We start from the raw sequence: 24,287 nt of genomic DNA on the forward strand, positions 1-24,287 counted from the left end.
CTGTTTCTTTTTCATAGTCATATGTTTTGTTTCCCGACAGAAAAGACAAACTGGCTCCCTCACTCGGTTAGATAGCAATGTAATATACCCATTCTCTGAACCCACTCACCAAATATCCAAACGGTCTCTCGATTTTTCCTAACATAACCATTTCTCATAGAGGAATTGATCTAAAAACAAAAACAAAAACAAAAACAAAAACAAAAAGAAAACAAAAAAAACAAAAAACAAAAAACAAAACAAAAAACAGGCACAAGAGAAAAAGAAAGCTGACTCTTTTCTCGGTAGGTAGTAATCAAGGTGATTTGTTTGCCTAGGGGGTTTTTCGAACTGTGTACTAGCTCAGGATAAATGCCAACCTCTAAAGAGAGGTAAGTACTTTTTAGATGAGAGGGAAATATCTTTAATGTGGGAAAGAGGGGGGGTTTTATGTTGATGAAACAATGTTCTTCCAAATGTTACTTTACAGGGCCCCCCCCCCGGCTGGCTCAGCGGGTTAAGCGTCCAACTTCAGCTCAGGTCATGATCTCACGGTTCTTGAGTCCAAGCCCCAAGTCTGGTTCTGTGCTGACAGCTCAGTGCCTGGAGCCTGGTTCAGATTCTGTGTCCCCCTCTCTCTGCCCCTCCCCTGCTCATGACCTCTCTCTCTCTCTCTCTCTCTCTCTCAAACATAAATAAACATTAAAAAATTTTTAAACAAAATTAGATAAATGTTACTTTACAATAGTCTTACTAATATGAGTCATAGAAAATTATTCATGAATAATTGTAGCAGAGTTTTGTGTTCCATGCAGGGGGGGGGGAAAAAAAAAGTCCTGGAACTGCAGATAAACACCAGAATTTAGTCACCTAGCACTTATTTGCCACCTACTGTGTGAAAGCCTACCACGTTATCCTAAACTGTAGAACATTTTTACCTTGTCAAAGATGTATTCAATGATATTTGAACTTTATGATACAAATGAATTTCTAAAATCATAAAGGCACAGAAAATTCAATCTTTCAAAGTCAGTTCATCGGATTTGTTTCCCACCTGACTCTGCTGACACAGTCCTGCTGACACCTTCCGGATGGAACTAGCTGGAAGGGTAATGCTCGGGCCTGCCTCCTGTGTTGCTCCTGTCCAGTTGCCTCTCTGCCCACTCATGTCTCTGCCCAGCACCTCCCCTGCCGCACGATCATTCCTTTCATGTTGGGTTTCCCCGGTATTTGTTGCAAAGGGCTCTTGTTACCCTACCGTGCAGGTCATAACATGCACATTTGAACTACTTTCTGCACTAGATTGTTCTCCCAAGACAGAAACTATGACTCTTCCTTCTGTGTTCCTCGTGGAATCTAATACATAGCTCTGAAACCAACTCTACTCGATCGATGATTATTGACTGAGGGATGATGTCATGGGTTTCCTGCATCGACTTGGGGTGTATATATCCTGCTGTGGAGATAAAAGGTTCTCAGGGCCTTTCTAATCCGACTAGCACGAAGGTTGTTGTCTATACAGGTATAATCACATGAGCGGTGTAGAAAAATGGTCACATAGCTCTTATCACATGAACTAACCTTTGCTTCAATTACTTTGACATTTCAGATAAAAGGGTTGGGGAAGAAACATGGGAGAGGGAATAAATCTTAGATATCTTAAAAAACATGTTCAGCTTTTGTCTCTACTAGGAATGTTTATAAATAAACCAAAAATAGTCCAAAGAATCAAGACTTCCCAAAAATGTATGCATTCTGATTTTACTCCTGTAGTTACAAAAAACAAAATACACTATAACCTGTAACTTTCTCTTATTCATATGTATATACTTACTCTGTTGCATTAAAGACATTTGAATTTGACCATCAGATTGTTGATTCTCCAAAACATTCTAAGCCCCTTTCTAAGGTACACTGATCGATTCACATTCCAAATGGAATTGTATATGTTTGATAGTGATGATGCTGTCTGAAAAAGTTTTCTCTCGATAAAATCTCTCTAGCAATCCTAAAATTCATATGGAACCACAAAAGGCCCCGAATAGCCAAAGTAATTTTGAAGAAGAAGACCAAAGCGGGAGGCATCACAATCCCAGATTTTAGCCTCTACTACAAAGCTGTAATCATCAAGACAGCATGGTATTGGCACAAAAAGAGACACATAGACCAATGGAATAGAATAGAAACCCCAGAACTAGACCCACAAACGTATGCCCAACTCATCTTTGACAAAGCAGGAAAGAACATCCAATGGAAAAAAGACAGTCTCTTTAACAAACGGTGCTGGGAGAACTGGACAGCAACATGCAGAAGGATGAAACTAGACCACTTTCTCACACCATTCACCAAAATAAACTCAAAATGGATAAAGGACCTGAATGTGAGACAGGAAACCATCAAAACCCTAGAGGAGAAAGCAGGAAAAGACCTCTCTGACCTCAGCCGCAGCAATTTCTTACTTGACACATCCCCAAAGGCAAGGGAATTAAAAGCAAAAATGAATTACTGGGACCTTATGAAGATAAAAAGCTTCTGCACAGCAAAGGAAACAACCAACAAAACTAAAAGGCAACCAACGGAATGGGAAAAGATATTTGCAAATGACATATCGGACAAAGGGCTAGTATCCAAAATCTATAAAGAGCTCACCAAACTCCACACCCGAAAAACAAATAACCCAGTGAAGAAATGGGCAGAAAACATGAATAGACACTTCTCTAAAGAAGACATCCGGATGGCCAACAGGCACATGAAAAGATGCTCAACGTCGCTCTTCATCAGGGAAACACAAATCAAAACCACACCCAGATATCACCTCACGCCAGTCAGAGTGGCCAAAATGAACAAATCAAGAGACTATAGATGCTGGAGAGGATGTGGAGAAACGGGAACCCTCCTGCACTGTTGGTGGGAATGCAAATTGGTGCGGCCACTCTGGAAAACAGTGTGGAGGTTCCTCAAAAAATTAAAAATAGACCTACCCTATGACCCAGCAATAGCACTGCTAGGAATTTACCCAAGGGATACAGGAGTACTGATGCATAGGGGCACTTGTACCCCAAGGTTTATAGCAGCACTCTCAACAATAGCCAAATTATGGAAAGAGCCTAAATGTCCATCAACTGATGAATGGATAAAGAAATTGTGGTTTATATACACAATGGAGTACTACGTGGCAATGAGAAAGAATGAAATATGGCCCTTTGTAGCAACGTGGATGGAACTGGAGAGTGTGATGCTAAGTGAAATAAGCCATACAGAGAAAGACAGATACCATATGTTTTCACTCTTAGGTGGATCCTGAGAAACTTAACAGAAACCCGTGGGGGAGGGGAAGGGGAAAAAAAAAAGGAGGTTAGAGTGGGAGAGAGCCAAAGCATAAGAGATTCTTAAAAACTGAGAACAAACTGAGGGTTGACGGGGGGTGGGAGGAAGGGGAGGGTGGGTGATGGGTATTGAGGAGGGCACCTTTTGGGATGAGCACTGGGTGTTGTATGGAAACCGATTTGACAATAAATTTCATATATTGAAAAAAAAAAGAAAAATAAATAAATAAAATCTCTCTAAAGGCATCGCTAATGAACAAAAAGATGAAATAAAAAGCTGTTTCAGTATGGGAAAATTTTTTACAAGACCATCTGCTGAGTCAAATACCTAAATGTCTTGAAAATTAATTACAGCAACCCTCCTCTTATCTGTATTCCCTTGACCAGGAACCAGAGCAATGGCATAAGTTTTCAGAAGCCTGTCAGAGCAGCACAGAACTCCAAGGATCCTGCCCTACACACATAGGGCAATCCAGGATGAGAAGTCAGTGAATGTGAACCAACTTCCACACAGAAAAAGAGCCAAGCTTTCCACAGCCATGCAGAAAAGGAGCTCAAAGATAGGGGAGAGTCTTGGTAAAATTCTGGGGGGGAAATGCCAGCAGGGCTCATTATTTGACACAGAATTTGATGGAACTAGTTCTCAAAATTAACCTGTGTAAGAACGACTTGGGAACAAATTTCCGGACTCCCTCTTAGTGGATCTGGGGCCAGGCCCATAAATGAGAGTCTTCAACATGCTCGCCAGGTTATCTGTGACACAGGAAACCACACGTTTGAGAAATGCTGACACACAGGAAGCACCTCACACTTCTTTTTCCTCTAAAATGTTTTCAGTTCTATCTTCCCTCGGGACCTTTGGGGCATTTCTGAAGAAAAGTTGGAGGATGAGGCAATAAGACATTTAACCAAGCAAAAGCAGGAAGATCAAGACCTTACTCCAAATTCTTAGGTTCTTAACCAACACGAGAGCAGCACGTGTGCTCTCCACCTTACATACCCACAACCGAGTAAACATGAACGTAACACGTGGAGCGGAGGAAGCTCGGATGCAGCGCGAACCATCCCTGACTCGTAGACACAGACACACATGCACATACGCACACAGCCACACGTTTGTGCACACACACACATGCACACATACACATCCCCACACACCTGCATGTACACACACATACACCCACACACAAACATATGCACACGTGCACACACATAAACACAAACATACACATCTATGCACACACACTCACATATACACACCTACACACATACAATCACATACACACCTACACAAACATAGGCACACATTTATATACATAGACATAGACACAATATCTACACACATGCATACACATGTACATATACACACACCTACCTACAAATACATAAGCATACACTTATGCACATACACATGCACACCTGCACACCACAGACATGCATACGCACAGGCACACATACATGCCTACTTACACACATCTATATACACACATATATACACCTACATAAACATACACACATGCACACACATACACATCTACAAAAACATGCACACACTTACACACATATGCATACTTACACACACACCCACATGTACACATGCACATATACACATGTGAGCACACCTACACACATGTATACATGCACACACATATATAATACACACACACACACACACACACACACACACAAAGGGGTTAGTTCTCTGACTCTCCCGCACAAAACCTAGTACATACATAAAATAGACATCCAACAAGCATTTGTTAAAAGACTAAACAACTTTAGACCCATAATCTACAGGAAATTCATCTAACATGTCAGTAGGGAGATCCCAGGCTGACCAAATGGGCCAAGTAAGTGCCACCAAACTGAACTGAAAAGCTCCAGTGTCACTAAGTGCAAAAGAAGTAAAAGAATGTAATGTCAAGTGCATATCAGCAAATACGCCTTTAAGTCATTATTTTATTTCTTTTTATGTATACCCACACATATACATATACACTTTTATATATATACATATACATATACACACATACATATGCATAGTTATATATATACAATTATACAGTTATATATATAACTGTACATATATAGCTACATATACGTGCATTAATGCCATCATATACTTTTGTTTTTAATTTTTGCAACCTCTTTCCCCTTTGTTTGGCTCACCATTGATAAGTACCAAGACCCAGTGTATATACAGCTACTATATATTAGTCTCTATTTTTCTCCCTACACGTATCATCTTAGTCAGACATAACGCAAATTCAGACACAGATATGCACACATATGCACGCAGGGAAAGCTTTGAATTTATATGTTTTTATCCGTATTTCCCATTAAACAAATACCACATGGACATCCCTACATGGCATCTGGTAGATCTCTATTTCATTCTTTCTAATGGCTGCATGATATCCTAGGGTATGGATTATCACAATGGATTCTGCTATTACCTTGTTGATGGGCTTTCACTACGCTTCCTGGTTTTTGCTGCTTCCAGCGATGCTGTCCTAGAGACCCCTGTTCATATGCCTTCTACATTGATGGTTTTGTTTCTATGGTAGAGATTCCCAGGAGTAACTACTAGATTAACAAGTATATATATATTTTTAAGTCTTAAAAGTTGTTGCTAGATAGCTTTTTTTTTTTTTAAGGCAGTAACATTTCACATTTCCCAAACAACTGCTCTTTCAATCAAGATACAATAAAATTGTGCTTCAAAGGCAGGAAATCCACAATCTTTCTGTGACCAGCCTCTAGCCTCTGTTGAACCTTCCTAAAGCTCAGCCAGTCCTATTCCTCCCCTTGGCCAATCTGGCCACTCACCCTAAAGCTTGGGACTCCAATGGCCTTCATTCTCCCATGAACTCCCTGCAATTACATGCTAAAGTTGGCATATTTTTGCTTTTGTACCTGATTCAAAGGAGAAGTTCAATGGCTTTCATCAGATTTCCAGAGGGGCCTCTGACCCAAAAAGGATTAGGAGCCTCTCCTCTGGAGTCTGGAGGATAACGGGAGGGTTGGGTATTGCTGACGACATGATTTAATCCTCTTGATGACAACCAAAAAAAAAAAGTGGATTTTAGTAGAGAAGGTTTCGATGCTCATGAAGCCATCAAAAACATTTTTCATTCACATTATTTTAAGAAGAAGCAAGCTCTACAAATAGTTTGCAAAAGGGTGTGGGTGCTAAAAAACAAGAGGGGTGGTGGGGGCGACATGGGTGCTAGGAAACAAAAAACAGAGAGAGCTATTTCCAAAACCAGATAAAAGGTCATTTCTTCTCCAGTATATTGTTTCTCAGAGCAGTTGGTATTTGATCCATGTGAAGGGGAAGTCATACTGGGCTTCCATTCAAAGGAGTAAACATTTCAGTAGAAAAAGAGAAGAGAAAGTGAAATGGCAAACAGAAAAAAGTAACAGTTTACAGAATTTGGGAGAAGATCTTTTGAGGAGACCTAATAAACCCTCTAAGCCAGGAATTGTGCCTTTACTCACTCCTCTTCCCCCACGGCTGCTGGCTTCTCTCCACACCCCCTCACACCCTGAGGGCCGGCAGTGTCTGGCCAAAGGAGGTATTCAGTAAGCACAGACTGAACCAAGAAGTAATTGAAACAGCTTTATACAAAATGAAACTGCAGGGGCGCCTGAGTGGCTCAGTCCGTTAAGTGTCTGACTCTTGATTTTGGCTCAGATCATGATCTCACGGTTCGTGAAACCAAGCCCCATGTCAGGCTCTGTCCGTGCTGACGGTGCGGAGCCTGCTTGGGATTCTCTCTCTCCCCTCTCTCTCCGCCCCTCCTCTGCCTTCCCTCTCTCTCTCCCAAAATAAATAAACTTTAAAAAAAAAAAGTAATTACAGGAAATACAGTTAAGTCCTTAAATGAGACGTCTTTGCCAGTAAAGGTTTGAAATCAAGAATAGCATGGTTTTTCTTGATTTGTGGTTAATGGCAAGAAAGGATGAGAAAGGCATCTGTCTACCACTCAAGAAAGTGTCCAATTCTTCATTCTCATGAACTCCCGATTTTCATAAAGTTGTTTTCAGTTGTACCTACTTCATTTCATGCATTATCACCCTTATCACCAAATGCTGTAATATAATCCTGATAATTGTTTAGCATGGTCATCAAATAATAACCACCAAATTAATAAATTAATTTTAATGATTTATAAGCATTACAGCTATTCTAGAGATAAAGAAGAAAGTGCATAATGGCTCTAAGATTGGTTGTTTAAAAATAGGTTACGATCTTGGGAATGCAAGCTGGTGCAGCCACTCTGGAAAACAGTATGGAGGTTCCTCAAAAAACTAAAAATAGAACTACCCTACGACCCAGCAATGGCACTACTAGGCATTTATCCAAGGGATACAGGCATGCTGTTTCAAAGGGGCACATGCATCCCAATGTTTGTAGCAGGGCTATCGACAATAGCCAAAGTATGGAAAGAGCCCAAATGTCCATTAATGGATGAATGGATAAAGATGTGGTGTATATATATACAATGGAGTATTACTCGGCAATCAAAAAGAAGGAAATCTTGCCATTTGCAACTACGTGGATAGAACTGGAGGGTATTATGCTAAGTGAAATTAGTCAGAGAAAGACAAAAATCATATGACTTCACTCAAATGAGGACTTTAAGAGACAAAACAGATGAACATAAGGGAAGGGAAACAAAAATAATATAAAAACAGGGAGGGGGGCAAAACAGAAGAGACTCATAAATATGGAGAACAAACTGAGGGTTACAGGAGGGGTTGTGGGAGGGGGGGCGGGCTAAATGGGTAAGGGCCATTAAGGAATCTACTCCTGAAATCATTGTTGCACTATATGCTAACTAGTTTGGATGTAAATTTTAAAAAATAAAAAATAAGAGAAAAAAAGAATAAAATCAAACTGTACTAAAGACCTAAAAATAATCAATTAATTAAAACACACACACAAACTATGCAATCTAAAAATGCATACACATCAATACATATTATTATATATATTTACATATAATACATATATAATAATATGTATGTATAGTTAATATAATAACAAAAACCACCATAGTTTAAAGACATTAAGAATGTATTTGCTTAGGGGCGCCTGGGTGGCTCAGTCGGTTAAGCGTCCGACTTCAGCTCAGGTCATGATCTCACGGTCCGTGAGTTCGAGCCCCCCGTTGGGCTCTGTGCTGACAGCTCAGAGCTTGGAGCCTGTTTGCGATTCTGTGTCTCCCTCTCTCTGACCCTCCCCCATTCATGCTCTGTCTCTCTCTGTCTCAAAAATAAACGTTAAAAAAAAATTAAAAAAAAAAGAATGTATTTGCTTAAATAAGCTCTATTGCAAATTCGTTTATTAACTTACAGTCCTTTGCTATACTAAATGAATACTCCTGATTTCTTTGATGGGTACTGTTTCTTATAGACTGTATTTCTTAAACTTACGGTATGAATCAGGCATGGAAGTGCTATCCGTCTGAAGCCTGCCTGGTCTTTTCTTATGTCTCTGAACAGTCCTTGGTCTCCTTCAGGGGCCCCCGTTCTTCTGTACCCATTGGCACCCCATTAATAGCCAAGATTTAATCCTCAGCCCTCTTTTATAATCCCCATGCCCTTCTTCCATCCTTTTCTGTATCACCTACATACCGATAACTCCCAAATCTCTATCACCACTTCAGACTATTTCCTACGCATCAGGTTTGTACAAGTAACAATCCAGTGGATGCCTGAAAAACCAAGCAGGGAGCTGGGACCAGCTCTTCCTAGCTCACCTGAGTCAATTGTCAAACACAGGTTTTTTAAAAAATATATATACAAATTTACAGTCAAATAAATTATACTAGAAGTAGAAATATTAAATATGTCAAACTTATTTCAAATTAAAAAAAAATCGGTTACGATCCTTGGCTTCACTATCCTTTACTTCTTTAGTTTAAGTAAGAGTGTGAAATTTGGTATATTTAGTCGTTTGGTGCCTAAAAGCACTATGTGCTTGGGAAGGTAAATCTGTAGCCGAAAATGCTTATTAGATCTTCCTTCGTAGCTATTTGCAGATTACAGATCCCCCTGAAGTAAAAACAATTCCACATATATGGAAACGCAGCACGTCAGTCAAGAGGAAGCCAGATTTTCCCTACTAGTTAGGATCAAATTTGTGTTAACTTAATTTCTGATTTACCATCATCTTAACTCTTGACTTCACCAAAAATCAAAAGAGAGGCCGGGAAGGGGTAGAGGAAGGGAGAGAAATTCTTCTAATCGTTCTCTTCAGACACTGTAATGAGAAATACTCCATTATAAAGTACAATCAAAGGCGCCTGGGTGGCCCAGTCGGTTAAGCGTCCAACTTGGGCTCACGTCATAATCTCACGGTTCGTGGGTTCGAGGCCCGCGTTGGGCTCTTTGTTGTCGGCTCAGAGCCTGCTTTGGAGCCTGTGTCTCCCTCTTTCTCAGCCCCTCCCCCGCTTACTCTCTATCTCGGTCTCAAAAAATAAATAAAAGCAAACTTAAAAAAATTTTTTTGAATATATTACTAAGAAAAAAACAGTATTAATCAGTTGAGGATTAAGAAATATTCAATCTCATGAGTTTACTAACTTAATGAAATGGCTTTAGGTTGAGCTTCTCTGTGCTGAGCAGCACTATCTTTCACCTTTGAGCGATTCCTGGAGTCCACCGAATTGACTCAAGGCTGCAGGCCTCAGCAAAACAAATTGCTTCTAGAAAGGAAGCCTGGGAGGCTCAGGCACCTCGGTTGAGGGTCCAACTTTTGATTTCCGCTCAAGTGATGATCCCTGGGGTCATGGGATCGAGCCCCATGTCAGGCTCCGTGCTGAACATGGGGTCTGCTTATGATTCCCTCTTTCTCTCTCTCTCTCTCTCTCTCTCTCTCTCTCTCTCTCTTTCTCTCTCTCTCTCTGCCCCTCTCCCCACTCACTTTCTGTCCCTCTCTCCCCCGACTCTCTCTCAAAAAAATAAAAATAAAAATAAAAACAAAAAATAAAGGACAAAGGGGTAGTGAAAAGCCAATAACCCTGTAGTGAGAAAACACCGACTTTCAACGTCCAAAAGCTATGACATAATCAAAGCCACTCAAGAACACAATTTAAAACAAAGCATAAAGGAAGTGAGCTAAAATAACTAAGGCAATTCTTAAAAGTATACTAATACTTCTAGTTACTTCCACATAGAAAACCTGAGCAACTGAACTAAAAATGACACTAGTTGCTATCAATGGATGGATATTATGACTGCTGTTACTTTTGTCTTCTCTTGTCCTCTGTTATTTTTAAACATGTTTAGTGCAAAATTAGACACATCTTCCGAAGCAAAACTGATTTTCCCATCAACTTTCTCAGACCTCTGACCTTCAGCCAATATCTGAGACTAGTCTTGGGAATGAGCTTTTAAAGGAATAGTCACACGAAATGGAAGGTCTGATGATTATTATTTTGGCAGACAAAAAAGAATGGCGATTCCTTCTCTTTAAGGTCTTTTCATCTTTGCTAACCTGAGATGTTACTGCAGAACACTTTTGTACTACAGTCAAGATCATTACAACTAGAGGGAATTTTTTTTTTTAATTTTTTTTTTCAGCGTTTATTTATTTTTGGGACAGAGAGAGACAGAGCATGAACGGGGGAGGGGCAGAGAGAGAGGGAGACACAGAATCGGAAACAGGCTCCAGGCTCTGAGCCATCAGCCCAGAGCCCGACGCGGGGCTCGAACTCACGGACTGTGAGATCGTGACCTGGCTGAAGTCGGACGCTTAACCGACTGCGCCACCCAGGCGCCCCTAGAGGGAATTTTTAAAAATCATCCAGTACAGGGGCACCTGGGTGGCTCAGTCGGTTGGGCGGCTGACTTCAGCTCAGGTCACGATCTCACGGTCCGTGAGTTTGAGCCCCGCATCGGGCTCTGGGCTGATGGCTCAGAGCCTGGAGCCTGCTTCCGATTCTGTGTCTCCCTCTCTCTCTGCCCCTCCCCCGTTCATGCTCTGTCTGTCTCTGTCTCAAAAACAAATAAAACATTAAAAAAAAAAATTTTTTTTTAAATCATCCAGTACAAGCCATTATTTTATGTCCTGAAAAGGCCAAAGGTCAGCGGTACCCAAAGTCACACTTAGTGGCAGAGGTAGGACTCAAACCCAGATCTGTCTCTTTTTTTTTTTTTTAAGCTTATTTATTTTGAGAGAGAGAGCAGGGAAGGGACAGAGAAAGGGAGAGAGAGAATCCCAAGCAGGCTCCACTGTCAGTGCAGAGCCCGAGGTGGGGCTTGAACCCACAAACCGTGAGCTCATGACCTGAGCCAAGATCAAGAGTCAGACACTTAACCGACTGAGCCAACTAGGGGCTCAGAAACCAGATCTCTCGGTCTAGGGCTATATTTTACCACAAAAGCCAAAGGTTAGCATTTTATGTACAAGGTACTCATATACGAAATAAAGGTCGATTTCCTACAGCTGCTCTGCTATTCCTCCCGAGTCCCCATCACATTCAAATGGGAGGAACTAACTTTAGTCCCAGCCATTAAACCAAATCCACTCAATGATGTAAACGGCTTAGGTATATTCAGACTTCCTCTTGCTTCCTGTCTCCACTATCAATATGCCGTCGCAGCGGGTGTGAGCTGGGAGGGCTTCAGTGACTTCAGAGTGAAGAAAGAGGGAAGTCCTGAATCCACGTTCACAACTCCCCATTCTCCCCTCTAACTCCTTTGGCCACAGTGGCATCTCCTCGACCTCTTGGTCATTAGCGTCCACTGAGGACCGTGGCTGGTGACATCATGGCGTATTCTTCCCTTGGCTCGGAAAAAGCTTGGTGGCATTGCCTGCCGAGTCTGGCTCTCCTCACGGGGGTCCTACTACCGCTCCCTGCCTGCGTAAGCCACCCCTGGCTCCAGGGGCACATTGTCCCTGCGGTGGGAGCTCCCTCCCCAGCAAGCACCCTCGGCCTTCCCCTGCGAGGTGCGCTGAGACTTCCATCGCCTTCCACGCCACGCCAGATGCTGGAAGACAAAACCCAGTGCCCACCATGCCAGGGAGGCTCACTGTTCAGGTGGGAAGAAGCATACGTCTTGTAGGGTGGTCTTCTCTGCTTCTTGCTCCCCCCCCCACCACCTACTCACCATGCCTCCCCATCTTCCCTCTGGGAGACTTCAGCCAGGACAGACAGGGAGGTCCCGTTTCAGACTCTGATTTTTCTGCCTTTTCCCACAATCTACCAGGGCCAAAAGAGGGACGGACGGTCCTCTTCACATGGGACCGTATTTTATCCTTCTCAAAATGGGGTTCGCTCCTCGCCTTTCTCTGGACCCATCAAAGCGAGGTGGTGTGGCAGAACACGATTCATACAAGAGAAAGATGAAAAACACATTGATTTGATATTGCTAAAATATTCACTTCATCAGAGCTGTTACAGTCATGACCCCAGAGGCACAAAATTGATAGGCTATATATTCAAATGCCTAATTAAAGGACCAGGAACCTGATTCTGGCCAGCAGAATCACAACAAATAGCACGTAGCCTGGCCACACAAAGTACAGCACTGACATCCGCCACCGTGAGCTGCAGGAGTGATCGAAAGGAAGACAGGACGAGCCAGGAGGGCACCAAAGACCCACGATGCCAGGACTCCGAGACCAGATGGAAAGAATATGGGTCATTTCCGGAGGGGGCGGGGGAGAAGACCAGGCCCCTGTGATGAAAAGCTCTAAAACCCCATCATGGCACAGCAAATCAAAACATCTTGGGTCATTTTGGTGTCTGTCACTACTGACATTTTTGTCCCTTACATCATTTTATCCAGAAGCAAAATACGGAAACAATCTGCCTTAAGGGAAATTACCAGGGTTAGAGTTAACATCTGCACAGCACGCTAGGTTCCCTGGAAGAAACGTGCCACATTAATATTTCTCCTTTGAAGTTCTTACCCACATTCATCCCTTCCTATACATGAAACATAATCTCTCATCATTCTTGCTGCCTCGAAACCCTGCAAGGGAACCTGCTGAAGCTTCTCCCTGTGAACTTTCACCTTTACATCCAGGAGAAGGTGCTTGTCGCGGGAAGGAGGCAGCATCGCCATGGGATCAGGATACAGCACCAATGGTGAAAAATCAGAAGATGGGAACTAGAAAGCTGCCAAAATTAGGTTCAGAGAAGAGGCACGCATGAAAGGCATCTCGTCCAAGATCAGCGGAACACAAGAAGTACCAACAAAAACTATCTGGGGGGGACAGTCTTGGTGTTCGGAAGTCTGAGGTTGTCGGACGAGATACGGGACGGATGGGAAGAGGACCCGGCGAAGAGCAGAGGAGAGTCGGCTAAGTTTAGGAAATGGAAACAAAAAAGGAAAACTGATACGCATTTTGAAATGGGGTCTATGGCCAGGCAGGATGCAGCAGACCAGACGGAGACCCCATTACACATTTGTCTGCAGAAAGGTACTCAGGCCTCCCACTCCCTGCAAATGTTTTAAAACATAATTCGAATACGCACAGCCCTCCCTGCAGGCCTTGCCCGGTTGCCATTTCACCCACTTTGATTAGTTTTTTATTACCATCCTGTCCCCGACTAAACCACAGATCCCCTGAGGGTGAGAACTTTATCTGGGCTTTGCTCACCACAGTGTCCCCAACGTGGCCTTTGAATGGTGCCCGGTGGCCAATGAAATTCAGGTCTGGTTTATGGCTGGGTGGGGGCCCTCGGGAGGGGATTCGAAGCCTTCAGAAGATGCTATCCAGCTACCTCCCCAATCGTCTTTCAAAAGCCACGGGGGTTCCCAAGTCAGAGATTCGTGGCTTTGAAGGAAGTCAGTCTCTGGCGACACTCGATCAGCGTCACCCGAGAGAGGTCTGCGTCAGGTAGTTACTTAACACCTGACTGGACGCTTAGACGGCAGATAACTGAGAGAAAAGCCCTCCGGAAATGCAACCACAGAATGGGGAGGTCCAGAAGTTGCCAAGGGCAAGCTGGAGAAAGAGAAAGCGTGCCACACGACCACCTCCTTGAGTGTCCAGAGGTTTATATCAAGCACGTGTCTTCCTCTCCCCCACAAAGACGCTAAACTCTTATGTCCCCTATTAAGAAAAAGATACATTCCCTTCTCACCCTTCCTGCTCCCATCTACTGTATTCCCTCCGAGCCATGCGCTTTATGCCTCCGCAGAGACGCGCAAGACTAAAAAAGAATCAGCACAGATTACAAAATGAAGACTCAAAGGTTCCAGAATGATTTGTATTCTCTCCATAATCATTTTCAATCGTTCATCGTACCCGCGCTCATAAATTACACACACTCCATTTAAGAACACAGTGAGCCCAAAATCTCTATTATTTTCGGCATGATTGCAAACAGCTAAGCCAATCACATAAACAACCAAGTGGGTGCGACTAACGTTCCACGTGGAGCGGTGCTTCTCAGATCTCTGCCCCACAGAGGGCCAGGGCTTCCTGAGACAGTCACCCGGCCCTGGGAGTGGGCAGAGGCGGTGACGGAATGGGGGTTTGGTCCTCCTTCTGCCGGAGCTTCCCCTGCCCATGCCACCGAGCGACCCTTTCCACAGCTTTTAGAAGTCCGCAGACCCCCCGGGCCGGGCACTCAGAACATCCGTGCCCTTTCTTCCAGAAAGAGTATGCTACACAGCCTGAAAAAAGGACACGTTTGCTATAACATACTTTGAAGATAATTCGTCAAGAAAATGTTTCTCCTAAGGGGCTTCTCACATCACTTAATTTTTTTCTTAAGTTTATTTATTTATTTTGAGAGAGACAGAGACAGTGTGAGCAGGGGAGGGGCAGGGAGAGCAGGGGACAGAGAATCCCATGCAGGCTCCACACTGTCAGCACAAGCCCAATGCCGGGCTCGGACTCACAAAATTGTGAGATCGTGACCTGAGCCGAAACCAAGAGTCGGACTCTTAACCGACTGAGCCAGGCAGGCCCCCCTCATGTCACTTAAGTTTTTAAACTTTAGGGATTTTGCAACTTACAAAGGGTTTGTGTTCCAGTTGAGTTTACAAGGCAGGGCTTTTCAACACCGGCTCACTTTCCTACAGGGCAAGGATATTATGCCCATCCCGAGCATGTTACTAATGCTAACAACTAATAGTTATTACTATTAGTAACGTTACTAATACCACTGCACGTAGAGTTTGACTTTTGCTCCTTGTAGAAGGGGCCACCGGGGGCATCGAACCACTATGTACCCTCTTTCTTTGAAGCCATCCACCCTGTGATCTGTGATGAAAAGGGAGTTAAGTGACAGTGGAAGTCCTTCCCCCTCTCCCTCCCCACCAACTCAACTGCCTGTCTCCAGGGCAGTCCCTGTCCCCCTGTCCACCACAGCCAGTGTCTGCCCGTCCGAGGCTCCAGTGGTGTGCCAGCTGGAGAAAGCCTGGAAAGCAGTGCCACCACCAGCTCTGAAAAGCTAACTCACGGTTTGCTTGTTTATTCTCCAATATTTCTCATCATTTTATTATGACAATCTGGCACCTAATACAGATCCCCCCAAAAAAGCTTGAGAGGGTTTGACACTCAGGGGAGGAAAAAAAAAAAAGATGCTGGAAGTGTCTACAACCCTCTCAGAAACTAAGAACCAAAAAGATGAAGGAAGAAAAGGGAGAAGATCACAATATGTCTCTATAAATAACTGTTTAGGTTCAACCAAAATTTCGTTTTTGTTTTTCCTCCATTTTGGCCCCATTTGGTAAGCTAATGAGCTGAAACAAAAGAACTAGTTGTTGTTGTTGTTGTTTGAATGTTTATTTATTTTTGAGACAGAGAGAGACAGAGCATGAGCGAGGAAGGGGCAGAGAGAGAGGGAGACACAGAATCCGAAGCAGGCTCCAGGCTCTGAGCTGTCAGCACAGAGCCCGATGCGGGGTTCAAACTCATGGACCATGAGATCATGACCTGAGCCAAAGTTGGATGCTTAACCGACAGCCACCCAGGCACCCCCAAAAGAACTAGTTTTAACCAAACAATTCTAAGAGAGGATTTCAAACTTGAGATTTGGCACAGGCTTAACTCATTTAGTATCGCAAATGACTATAAACAAGTAAATAAAATACTAAAAGTCAATTTTCCACCCAAACGGTTGAGCTGTTCAGAATTCTTGATGTCCAAACACTAAGGTAACGCTGTGCCGCAGAAGCAAACTATTTAAAATGCTAAAATTAAATCAACTGCCATTCATGAATGTTACCATTTGGGAAGATCCCTTTCTATGCCTTTGCAAAAGCAGAAATGCTCTTACAGAAGTATTTGCATCTGTCACCCAGAAAAATACAGCTGCTAATAAAGAAGAGGAGGAGGATTTCTTCCTTTGCGTGACTTTTGCACTCAGCAAAAGTTCCTCTGCATAAGCTGAACTACAACCTTGTACTGCAACCATTTGCTCGCGGATCTCCTTTTCTGAGTGCCCTCTGAGCCAAAGGACCAGAACACTGGTTAAGAGGGTGGATAACGAGGGCTCACAAAATGTAGGTCTATTCCAAGTTCAACTCCTTACCAAGTTTGCAAGGACAAGTTATCTGACTCTTTAAGGGTTGAGTGCTTCATCTAAACAGGGATAGTAATCATAAATACCTGTTCCGTGGGGCTGTTTGAGACCAAATGGAACAACACATGTAAAATTCTGTGCCCAGAATATAGAGCAAGGCTGACGATGAGGAGGAGGCTTTCACATCCCCAATGCCCCGCACGGTTCATTGCAATAGTGCAGAGTCAGTACGTGTTTCTTGAACCGAGTTGAATTTCCCCACACGGTCGGCCCGATGAAGTCCTACATTTCTTTCCGGCGATGACACTGGAACAAAATCTTAAAGAAAATCGGATGCCTTCACCCGCCCACTGTTTTGAGACCCCACGGTGCTTTGTGCCTTCCTCTATCAGCCCTGTGCCACCACCCTATCAGCACCCTCTGAGGCGTGCAGGTTGCTCCGTGACAGAGAATAAAACCAGCCTTTCGTAAAACAGTGAGCTCCTTTTCTTCGCATTTCCAGAACCGGGCACGTGGCAGGAAAACAGTAAATGCTTGTTCCTGGGCCCGGCTCAGGCACCTATCGCCACTAACTGAACCCACAGGGAGCGGTGTGCCTTCCAAGGAAGCAGACAGGTGTTCATATCTGATCCTTTCTCAACCTTCAAGGGTCCACTCCAATCCCACCTCTGGCGGGAACCAGAGACCAATCCAACCGAAACTCATCCCTCCCTTTTGGAATCCTTACTGTAAATTAAAGATAGCCATTCTGGTGGGGTTGGTGTCGGCGGGGGGGCGGGGGGGCGGGGTGTGGTTTATTAGTCCTGTTTCCTCACATACCCTGTGAGCTCTGTGAAGGGAAGATTAACTAATTATGAATTCTTTTGCACAGAACAAGGACATGTAATAGGCAGGAAACAAATATTTGATTGCTTGATTTAGTTCTGTTTTCCAATGTGCTCGAAGTGCTCCTCCAGAATTATCTAATTAATCCTAACTTGATGAGAAGAAAGGCATATTGGATCCGCACAGACCACAGCCAAGTCCTGGCACCCTCCACAGTGTGAACGAGCAGGGGTGTTCTTGCCGGCTCGGCGACACTGCCTCTCTTTGGCCAGCACTCAATTTTCTGAACTAATGGCTTAGCACACAAGAATTAGCATTTTACAGAACCAAAAACGAACTGCCAACCAAGTCTTTGCGGTGCTGCTAACCGACAGCAAACTCTACTTTGAGTTCTATCTCCCCCAACTAAATGGACTGAGAAGTGGTCCCAAGACCAACAGAAAGAGGGTGGAGGGAACCACAATCGCCCCCGTGGTCCCATAGAGACAGAGATAATGAGATCCGCTACCACCGAGAGCCGACCGCTGTCATTTAGAATGGCCACAACTGGCATTTTCAAAGCGTATCAGCCAGGTACCTCTTTCCTTTGCAAATTCTGTGCTGCTTTTTTTTTCATCTCGAGGATTTTTGGGGACCGTCATAAAAACAGTAAGCCTTCACGGTCACATAATCTGTTAACTTTGAAAATGCTTTCGCACCTGTTGGATACCTGCAGCCACCCAAGACGGGTAGACAAGATAAGACAGACGGATAGCGGGTCTCACTTTACATAAGCACAGAGCATCAGAGTGGCTGGCCCAATGTCCCAACCAATGAACCACAGCAGGGAGGGGCCAGACTCAGCCTTCGCCGCCCCCCTCCCCCACCACCACCCTCGGCTCCTTGATGTTGTCTTACTACATGGTTGACCAAAGGGCTGCACTGTAGCTGTTCCCCATCTTCCCACAGTGTGGCAGGCAAGACAACTTCTCTGAAAGAGAGCACCCTGTGTTCCCTCAGAGATGGGGTGTCCCTGCAGAAAGTACCGAATTTAAATCCCCGGTCTTAACCAGCGTACTTCACCATATTGAAGGCAAGTTTGCATCCAAAATGGTTGAGTGGGAGCCAACTGTGGTGTTCTAATCTTTGTTCATGCTGTCAGTGTGACATATGAAAGAAATAGGAATAACGTGACAGGATGAAAACAAAGCTAGTGGCTGGTGTGAGATACACAGACAGGGTGTTAGCCCCACACGCACTGCAACTGGGTCAAGTTAACACCTCTTCTTTCCCCTACATATGCGGTGTGGAAAAGCTATTTATAAAATGTTTTTAAATATTTAGGACCAAATAAATCAATATTGTTGGGAAACACTTCCTCTGACCAGAACTCATTTAGTTGCCCTAGTCCCATGTGAATAACAGAACCGGGAATGTCAGGATGATCCAAGACCAGGAATAAAACAGATGTTTTCAGCGCTTTCACCGAGAATGCCCTCCCAGGCCTGCCTTCAGCCTCCACACCAGCCGGTGACCGGGCATAAACAGAACAATGGCGAAACCTCAGAAGAGTGGCCTTGGGACTAATATTTGGTACCAGTGCAACAAAAATAGGCTTTCGAGAAGTTACCTGACTCTGCAATTCACTCTGCTGTTTCAGGCGAAGATTTTCAGGTGTATCTGCCACCGTGGTGAAGGACTGCTTTGGGTAGTGCCTGTGGAGAAATATTTTAAAAAGAACATAATTAAAATCTTATGTTGCAAAGCAATGCTTTGACACCCAGTTGCTTTATCCTTCCCTCCCATCACATTGGAAAGAGGCGTCTCTCGCCCCTTGGCGAAGGCCATCTCCGTATCGTTTTTCTGGGTCCTTCTTCCATTCTCATGACCCTCTATCACCAGTTACCCACCACGCCCTGAAATCTCAACCTCGACTTCTCGACTCTGTTGGCTGCCTCCCATCAGCATCCAGGCATGCTCGAGGCTCTCCTCTCTTTTATTACCTCTCCCTCTAACCACACACTATTCTAGCCTGTGGGGCTAGACTCTCTTCTCTCCTTCGGCCAAACTTCCTCACCGAGAGGCCTCAACTCACTGTCCCTGCTCATCGCCTCTCCAACTCTCTCCTCAGCACCACGCATTCGGGCTTCTACCTCCTGCTTCCAGAAGTTTCTCTGCTCAAAGTTCTAAGGACTTCCCTGTGGACACATGCAGCAGCCATCTTTCTGTATTCCTCTTGCTTCACCACCGCTCCATCTGGAAATGTCCTCTCTCTTGGTTTCTATGTCACCGCACACTGCCGGACTGGCTTCTCCCCCTCTGGTTGTTCCTTCTCTGTCTCCTGTGGGTTCCTCTCGGTTTGCCCTTCCCCCTTCGGGGTTCTTCTCAGGATGATCTACATCTGGGTGATCACCTGGGTGATCTCAGTGACTCACAGCCATGAGCAATCGCTACGTGTATGCCGATTACTCCCAAATCTAGCCCAGCGTTCTGTCCTAGATCTCAGACCCCCTGGCATTTCCTCTTGTGTATGTTCCACAACCACCATAAACTCAACCAGTCTGAAACTCAGCTGTCCAGTATCATCCCACCCCACCTCCAAGACAAGCACCTCCCTCTTATCCACTCTTTCATTTAGAAGTGCCCAGTTGGCCAAGCCAGAAACTAGGAGATAATCTTGCCTCCTCACACAGTCAATCAGTCACCAAGTCCATTGATTCTATCTCCTACATATGCCCCAGATATGTTTACATCTTTCCATCTCCACTGCAATTTTCCCAATAGGCCACATTTTCCTTTCAGGGAAACAGAACGCTTGCCAGTCTTGCCCTTCTGAGCCAGGGTGCCAAAGCAAACATTCTAAAATGCCCGTATGATTACATTACTCCTCTGAGTGAAACCGCTCAACGTCTCCCCATTGATCTGAGAATAAAGTCCAGTCTCCTGTCTTCCGAGGTTCCACGATCGCCCTCTGAAGTCTTCCCGCTCACTCGCCACGTTCCACCCATGGAGCTCACCTTTCTCTTTCCCACCTCTTCACCACACGCCGCTCTCCTGGACCAGAATACTCCTCCCTCCTCACGCCCTGCTTCTCTGGCTGACACTTCTTCATCACCTAGGTCTCGTCCTACACGTCACTGTTTCCAGGAGTCCCTCCCATCGTAATTCTCATCCCATTCATCTGTACGCTCCCACGGACATGTCTCCAGCTCGCAGTACAAGGCAAGTTCCGTGGTAGCAACAACAGGCTGTCTTGCCCCTTGTCAGAGCACGTTCAGCACCTACCGGCGTCCGGCTCCTAATATGACTTCAATAATATGTGTAACTATTTGTGGAAGGAAGAAAAGAAGGAAGAAGGAAAGAAAGGTAGGAGAGCGGGGGAAGTAACAATCAGCCATATGACCAGAGTACGCGATCAAGCTACAGGAAAGCTTCACCATGTTACGTAGTAGATGGTCACACATATGCAAACACACAGGTCCTCCTAGAGGTGAAGTGAGGGGCCTCTGCTCCCTCTGTGTGGGTAAGGGTACAAACCCTGATTCGTGGCTGCCCCCCCCCCCCCCGCCCACACTTGGCTGGCACGGGGGGAGGGGGGCATGTATCACTAGCTGCTGTGACTCGATCACCACCAAAGCTGTGGTGCTCAGAGCTGTCCCTCCAAGAGCCTCCTCCCTGGCCCTTCTCATTAGTGATGTCCACCCTGCGTCTCTTCCTGTGGTTTCTCAAAAGTCCTCTCCGCCCCACTATTTATACGGCACTATACCTACTCTCCTTGTAGACAGAGACATTAACAGAGCACGATGCAAAGCGCTAGTGCTTTCAAAGTCTACCAAGGTTGGGGTGGCCTCGATCATAGGAAATCATGGTGCGCGAAGGACTTCTGGCCGTCAAGAGATCACCTTTCCCACACAGCACTCAGCCTCGTACAGTCTCCTTCGCTTCTGGTTTCCACCTTCTAACCCAGACCACGAACCTAGACAGTCAAGTCTGTTTCGAATGTTGGTCAAAACTAGAGTATGAGGGCGCCTGGGTGGCTCATTTGGTTAAGCGTCTGACTCTTGATTTCAGCTCAGGTCGTGATCCCAGGGTCGTGAGATCGAGCCCTGCCACGGGCTCTGTGCCGACAGTGTGGAGACTACTTGGGATTCTCTCTTTCTCTCTCTCTCTCTTTTTCTCTCTCTCTCAAAATAAATAAATAAACTTTTAAAGAAAAGTATTCTTTTCAAGGGAGGAGGGCATAGCCCACAAGGTTTCCTCCCTCTACGCACCCTGGAGTCACAGCCTTTGGGTCATCCACACCCTTTGGGGACTACTACTGAACAGTGCTGCTCACAGGGGAAGCTGGATAGATGATTTCGGTATGTTCTGGAATATTTGTACGTCAGTCTTGGACAACTGAACTTCACCGGACTTCCAAATGTAGCAACTATGCCTTGCTATAATTTAAAGCTAAAATAACAATTTAGCACATGTGCTTTTTTTTTTTTTTTCCCGAAATACATTCTGTGGAATAAAGTTTCACAGAGATCTGCAGGGATTCCGCAATGTTTAATTCAAAAATTTTACATATCTATTTTAACTACTTTGAAAACTGTAATGAAAGTCTACCCTCGAATGTGTCACAGGCAGTTTAGCCCGCTGAGACCCTGCTGGTCTAACGGACCAGTTACCTCCGTTTGGGGACAGACATTGGGGGACAACCTGCTCCTGCCTGTTTATGTTTAATTAAAAATCAAACAGGGGTGCCTGGGTGGGGGCGGGGGGTGGGCTCAGTGGGTTAAGCGTCCGACCCTTAGTTTGGGCCCAGGCCATGATCTCTAGGTTGGTGAGTTCGAGCCTTGCGTGTTTGGGATTCTCTGTCTCCTCTCTCTCTCTGCCTCTTCCCCCACTCAGTCTCTCAAAATAAATGAATAGACATTTTTTAAAAATCAAACAGGACCTTTTAGGTAAATATAATTTTAAAACTAAGCAGAATTTTAAATTAAACAGCACCCTGAGGTGGAACAGTGAACTGTTGGAGGGGCAGGTGCACAACCCGTTACTGCTTCTCTGTGTGCACCTGCATTTCCTCCACACAAGTTCTATCTAAACAAGTTCTAAGAACAAGTCTGGATATAATGAAACCTCCCTTGCTGCACATACCTCTCATTCTGGGGTATCATTTCCAAAAACAATCTAATTATTCTCTATCATTTGACTTGACCATAAGAAGAGGCGACAGATCTGAGCTTTAAAGTATACGCGTATAGAGGTGCCCGCGTGGCTCAGTCGGTTAAGCCTCTGACTTCGGCTCAGGTCATGATCTCGCGGTTCGTGGGTCCGAGCCCCGCATCAGGCTCTGTGCCGACAGCTCCGGAGCCTAACGCCTGCTTCGGATTCTGTGTCTCCCTCTCTCTGCCCCTCCCCAACTCATACTCTTGTCTCTCTCTCACTCTCAAACAAAAAAAAAAAAAGAATAAACATTAAAAAAAATTTAAGTACATGCATATAAATAAAATGACACTTTTACAAGCCTGACTCTGGCATCCCATACTGAGTTTTATCTGGTCAAGGGTTACACAGGAAAAAAAAATTTTTTTGAAAAGTTTCTGCTGTTTTGTTGTCGTTGTTGTTTTAGAAGACGCACTATGCCGACCAGGTGGCCAAAGCAGCCACCCTAACGTACCGTGCGATTACGGTGAGGACTATAAACACATCGGCAATATTCTGCATTCTTTTTCCAGTCCTCAAAGGTTCTGTTAATGGTGGGTTCGTGTGTATATACCATAGCTTTGCCTAAAGGTGCATAACAGGCAGAAATCATCTAAAATTTGACCTGGGAGAAAAAATCCAACTTACAGTTACTAACCAAAATAATAAATGCTGGGGGAAAGAAGGAATTTCTATTTGGAACTAGTAGGGATCGCGAGTACCATAATGGATTTCTCAACACCATGTCTATGTAGTAACATCCACCTGCACTAATCCAACAATATTCTGCTCTGAAGTCAGAACCTCAACTCTTCCCTACCCAACACCACAGCTACAAAAAAAAAAAAAAAAAAAAAAACAGATGTAGAAATATATTGAGGGCCCAGTGGTCCCTCATGGGATCATACGAACAGCAAAGCAAAGCATTTGCAAATTCACTGATGGTACTGTAGAGTTATTTCTAGCTCTTTCCAAATACTATGTTCAAGTGGTAGTGGGAAGTCTTCCGAAAATAAATGTCTTGAATGGAAATCTTTTTTTTTTAATTATTTTTTTCAACGTTTATTTATTTTTGGGACAGAGAGAGACAGAGCATGAATGGGGGAGGGGCAGAGAGAGAGGGAGACACAGAATCGGAAACAGGCTCCAGGCTCTGAGCCATCAGCCCAGAGCCCGACGCGGGGCTCGAACTCGCGGACCGCGAGATCGTGACCTGGCTGAAGTCGGACGCTTAACCGACTGCGCCACCCAGGCGCCCCTTGAATGGAAATCTTAATGGAAGTAGATCTCTTCCCCAGGGCTTACAGGAGGAACCTTTTCTCCTCGTCCCTATTAGGGGTCAGTATATAAGATAGAAGCCATGAGGAATGGATGTTCGAAGAGAACCAGGAAAAAGGTAACAACAACAAAAAAAAATACAAAAGAAGGGGTGGATGAATTGGTACATTAATAAATTTCCTGGAAAATGAAATGTAACTGTGTAAAT

The 24,287-nt window shown here is 44.5% G+C and overlaps 1 protein-coding gene across 2 annotated transcripts in view; it reads right to left on the reverse strand.

Annotated features, from left to right (window-relative positions):
• NEBL (nebulette) overlaps positions 1 to 24,287 on the reverse strand; it is a 368,000-nt gene that overhangs the window by 219,172 nt on the left and 124,541 nt on the right. For both annotated transcript variants that reach the window (XM_043561703.1, XM_043561704.1), the window contains exon 3: positions 19,239 to 19,323. In XM_043561703.1, the coding sequence (XP_043417638.1) occupies positions 19,239 to 19,323 (85 nt within the window). The remainder of the gene's footprint in view (positions 1 to 19,238; positions 19,324 to 24,287) is intronic.

Source organism: Prionailurus bengalensis, chromosome B4 (genome assembly GCF_016509475.1).
Source record: "Prionailurus bengalensis isolate Pbe53 chromosome B4, Fcat_Pben_1.1_paternal_pri, whole genome shotgun sequence".
Classification (NCBI taxonomy): Eukaryota; Metazoa; Chordata; class Mammalia; order Carnivora; family Felidae; genus Prionailurus; species Prionailurus bengalensis.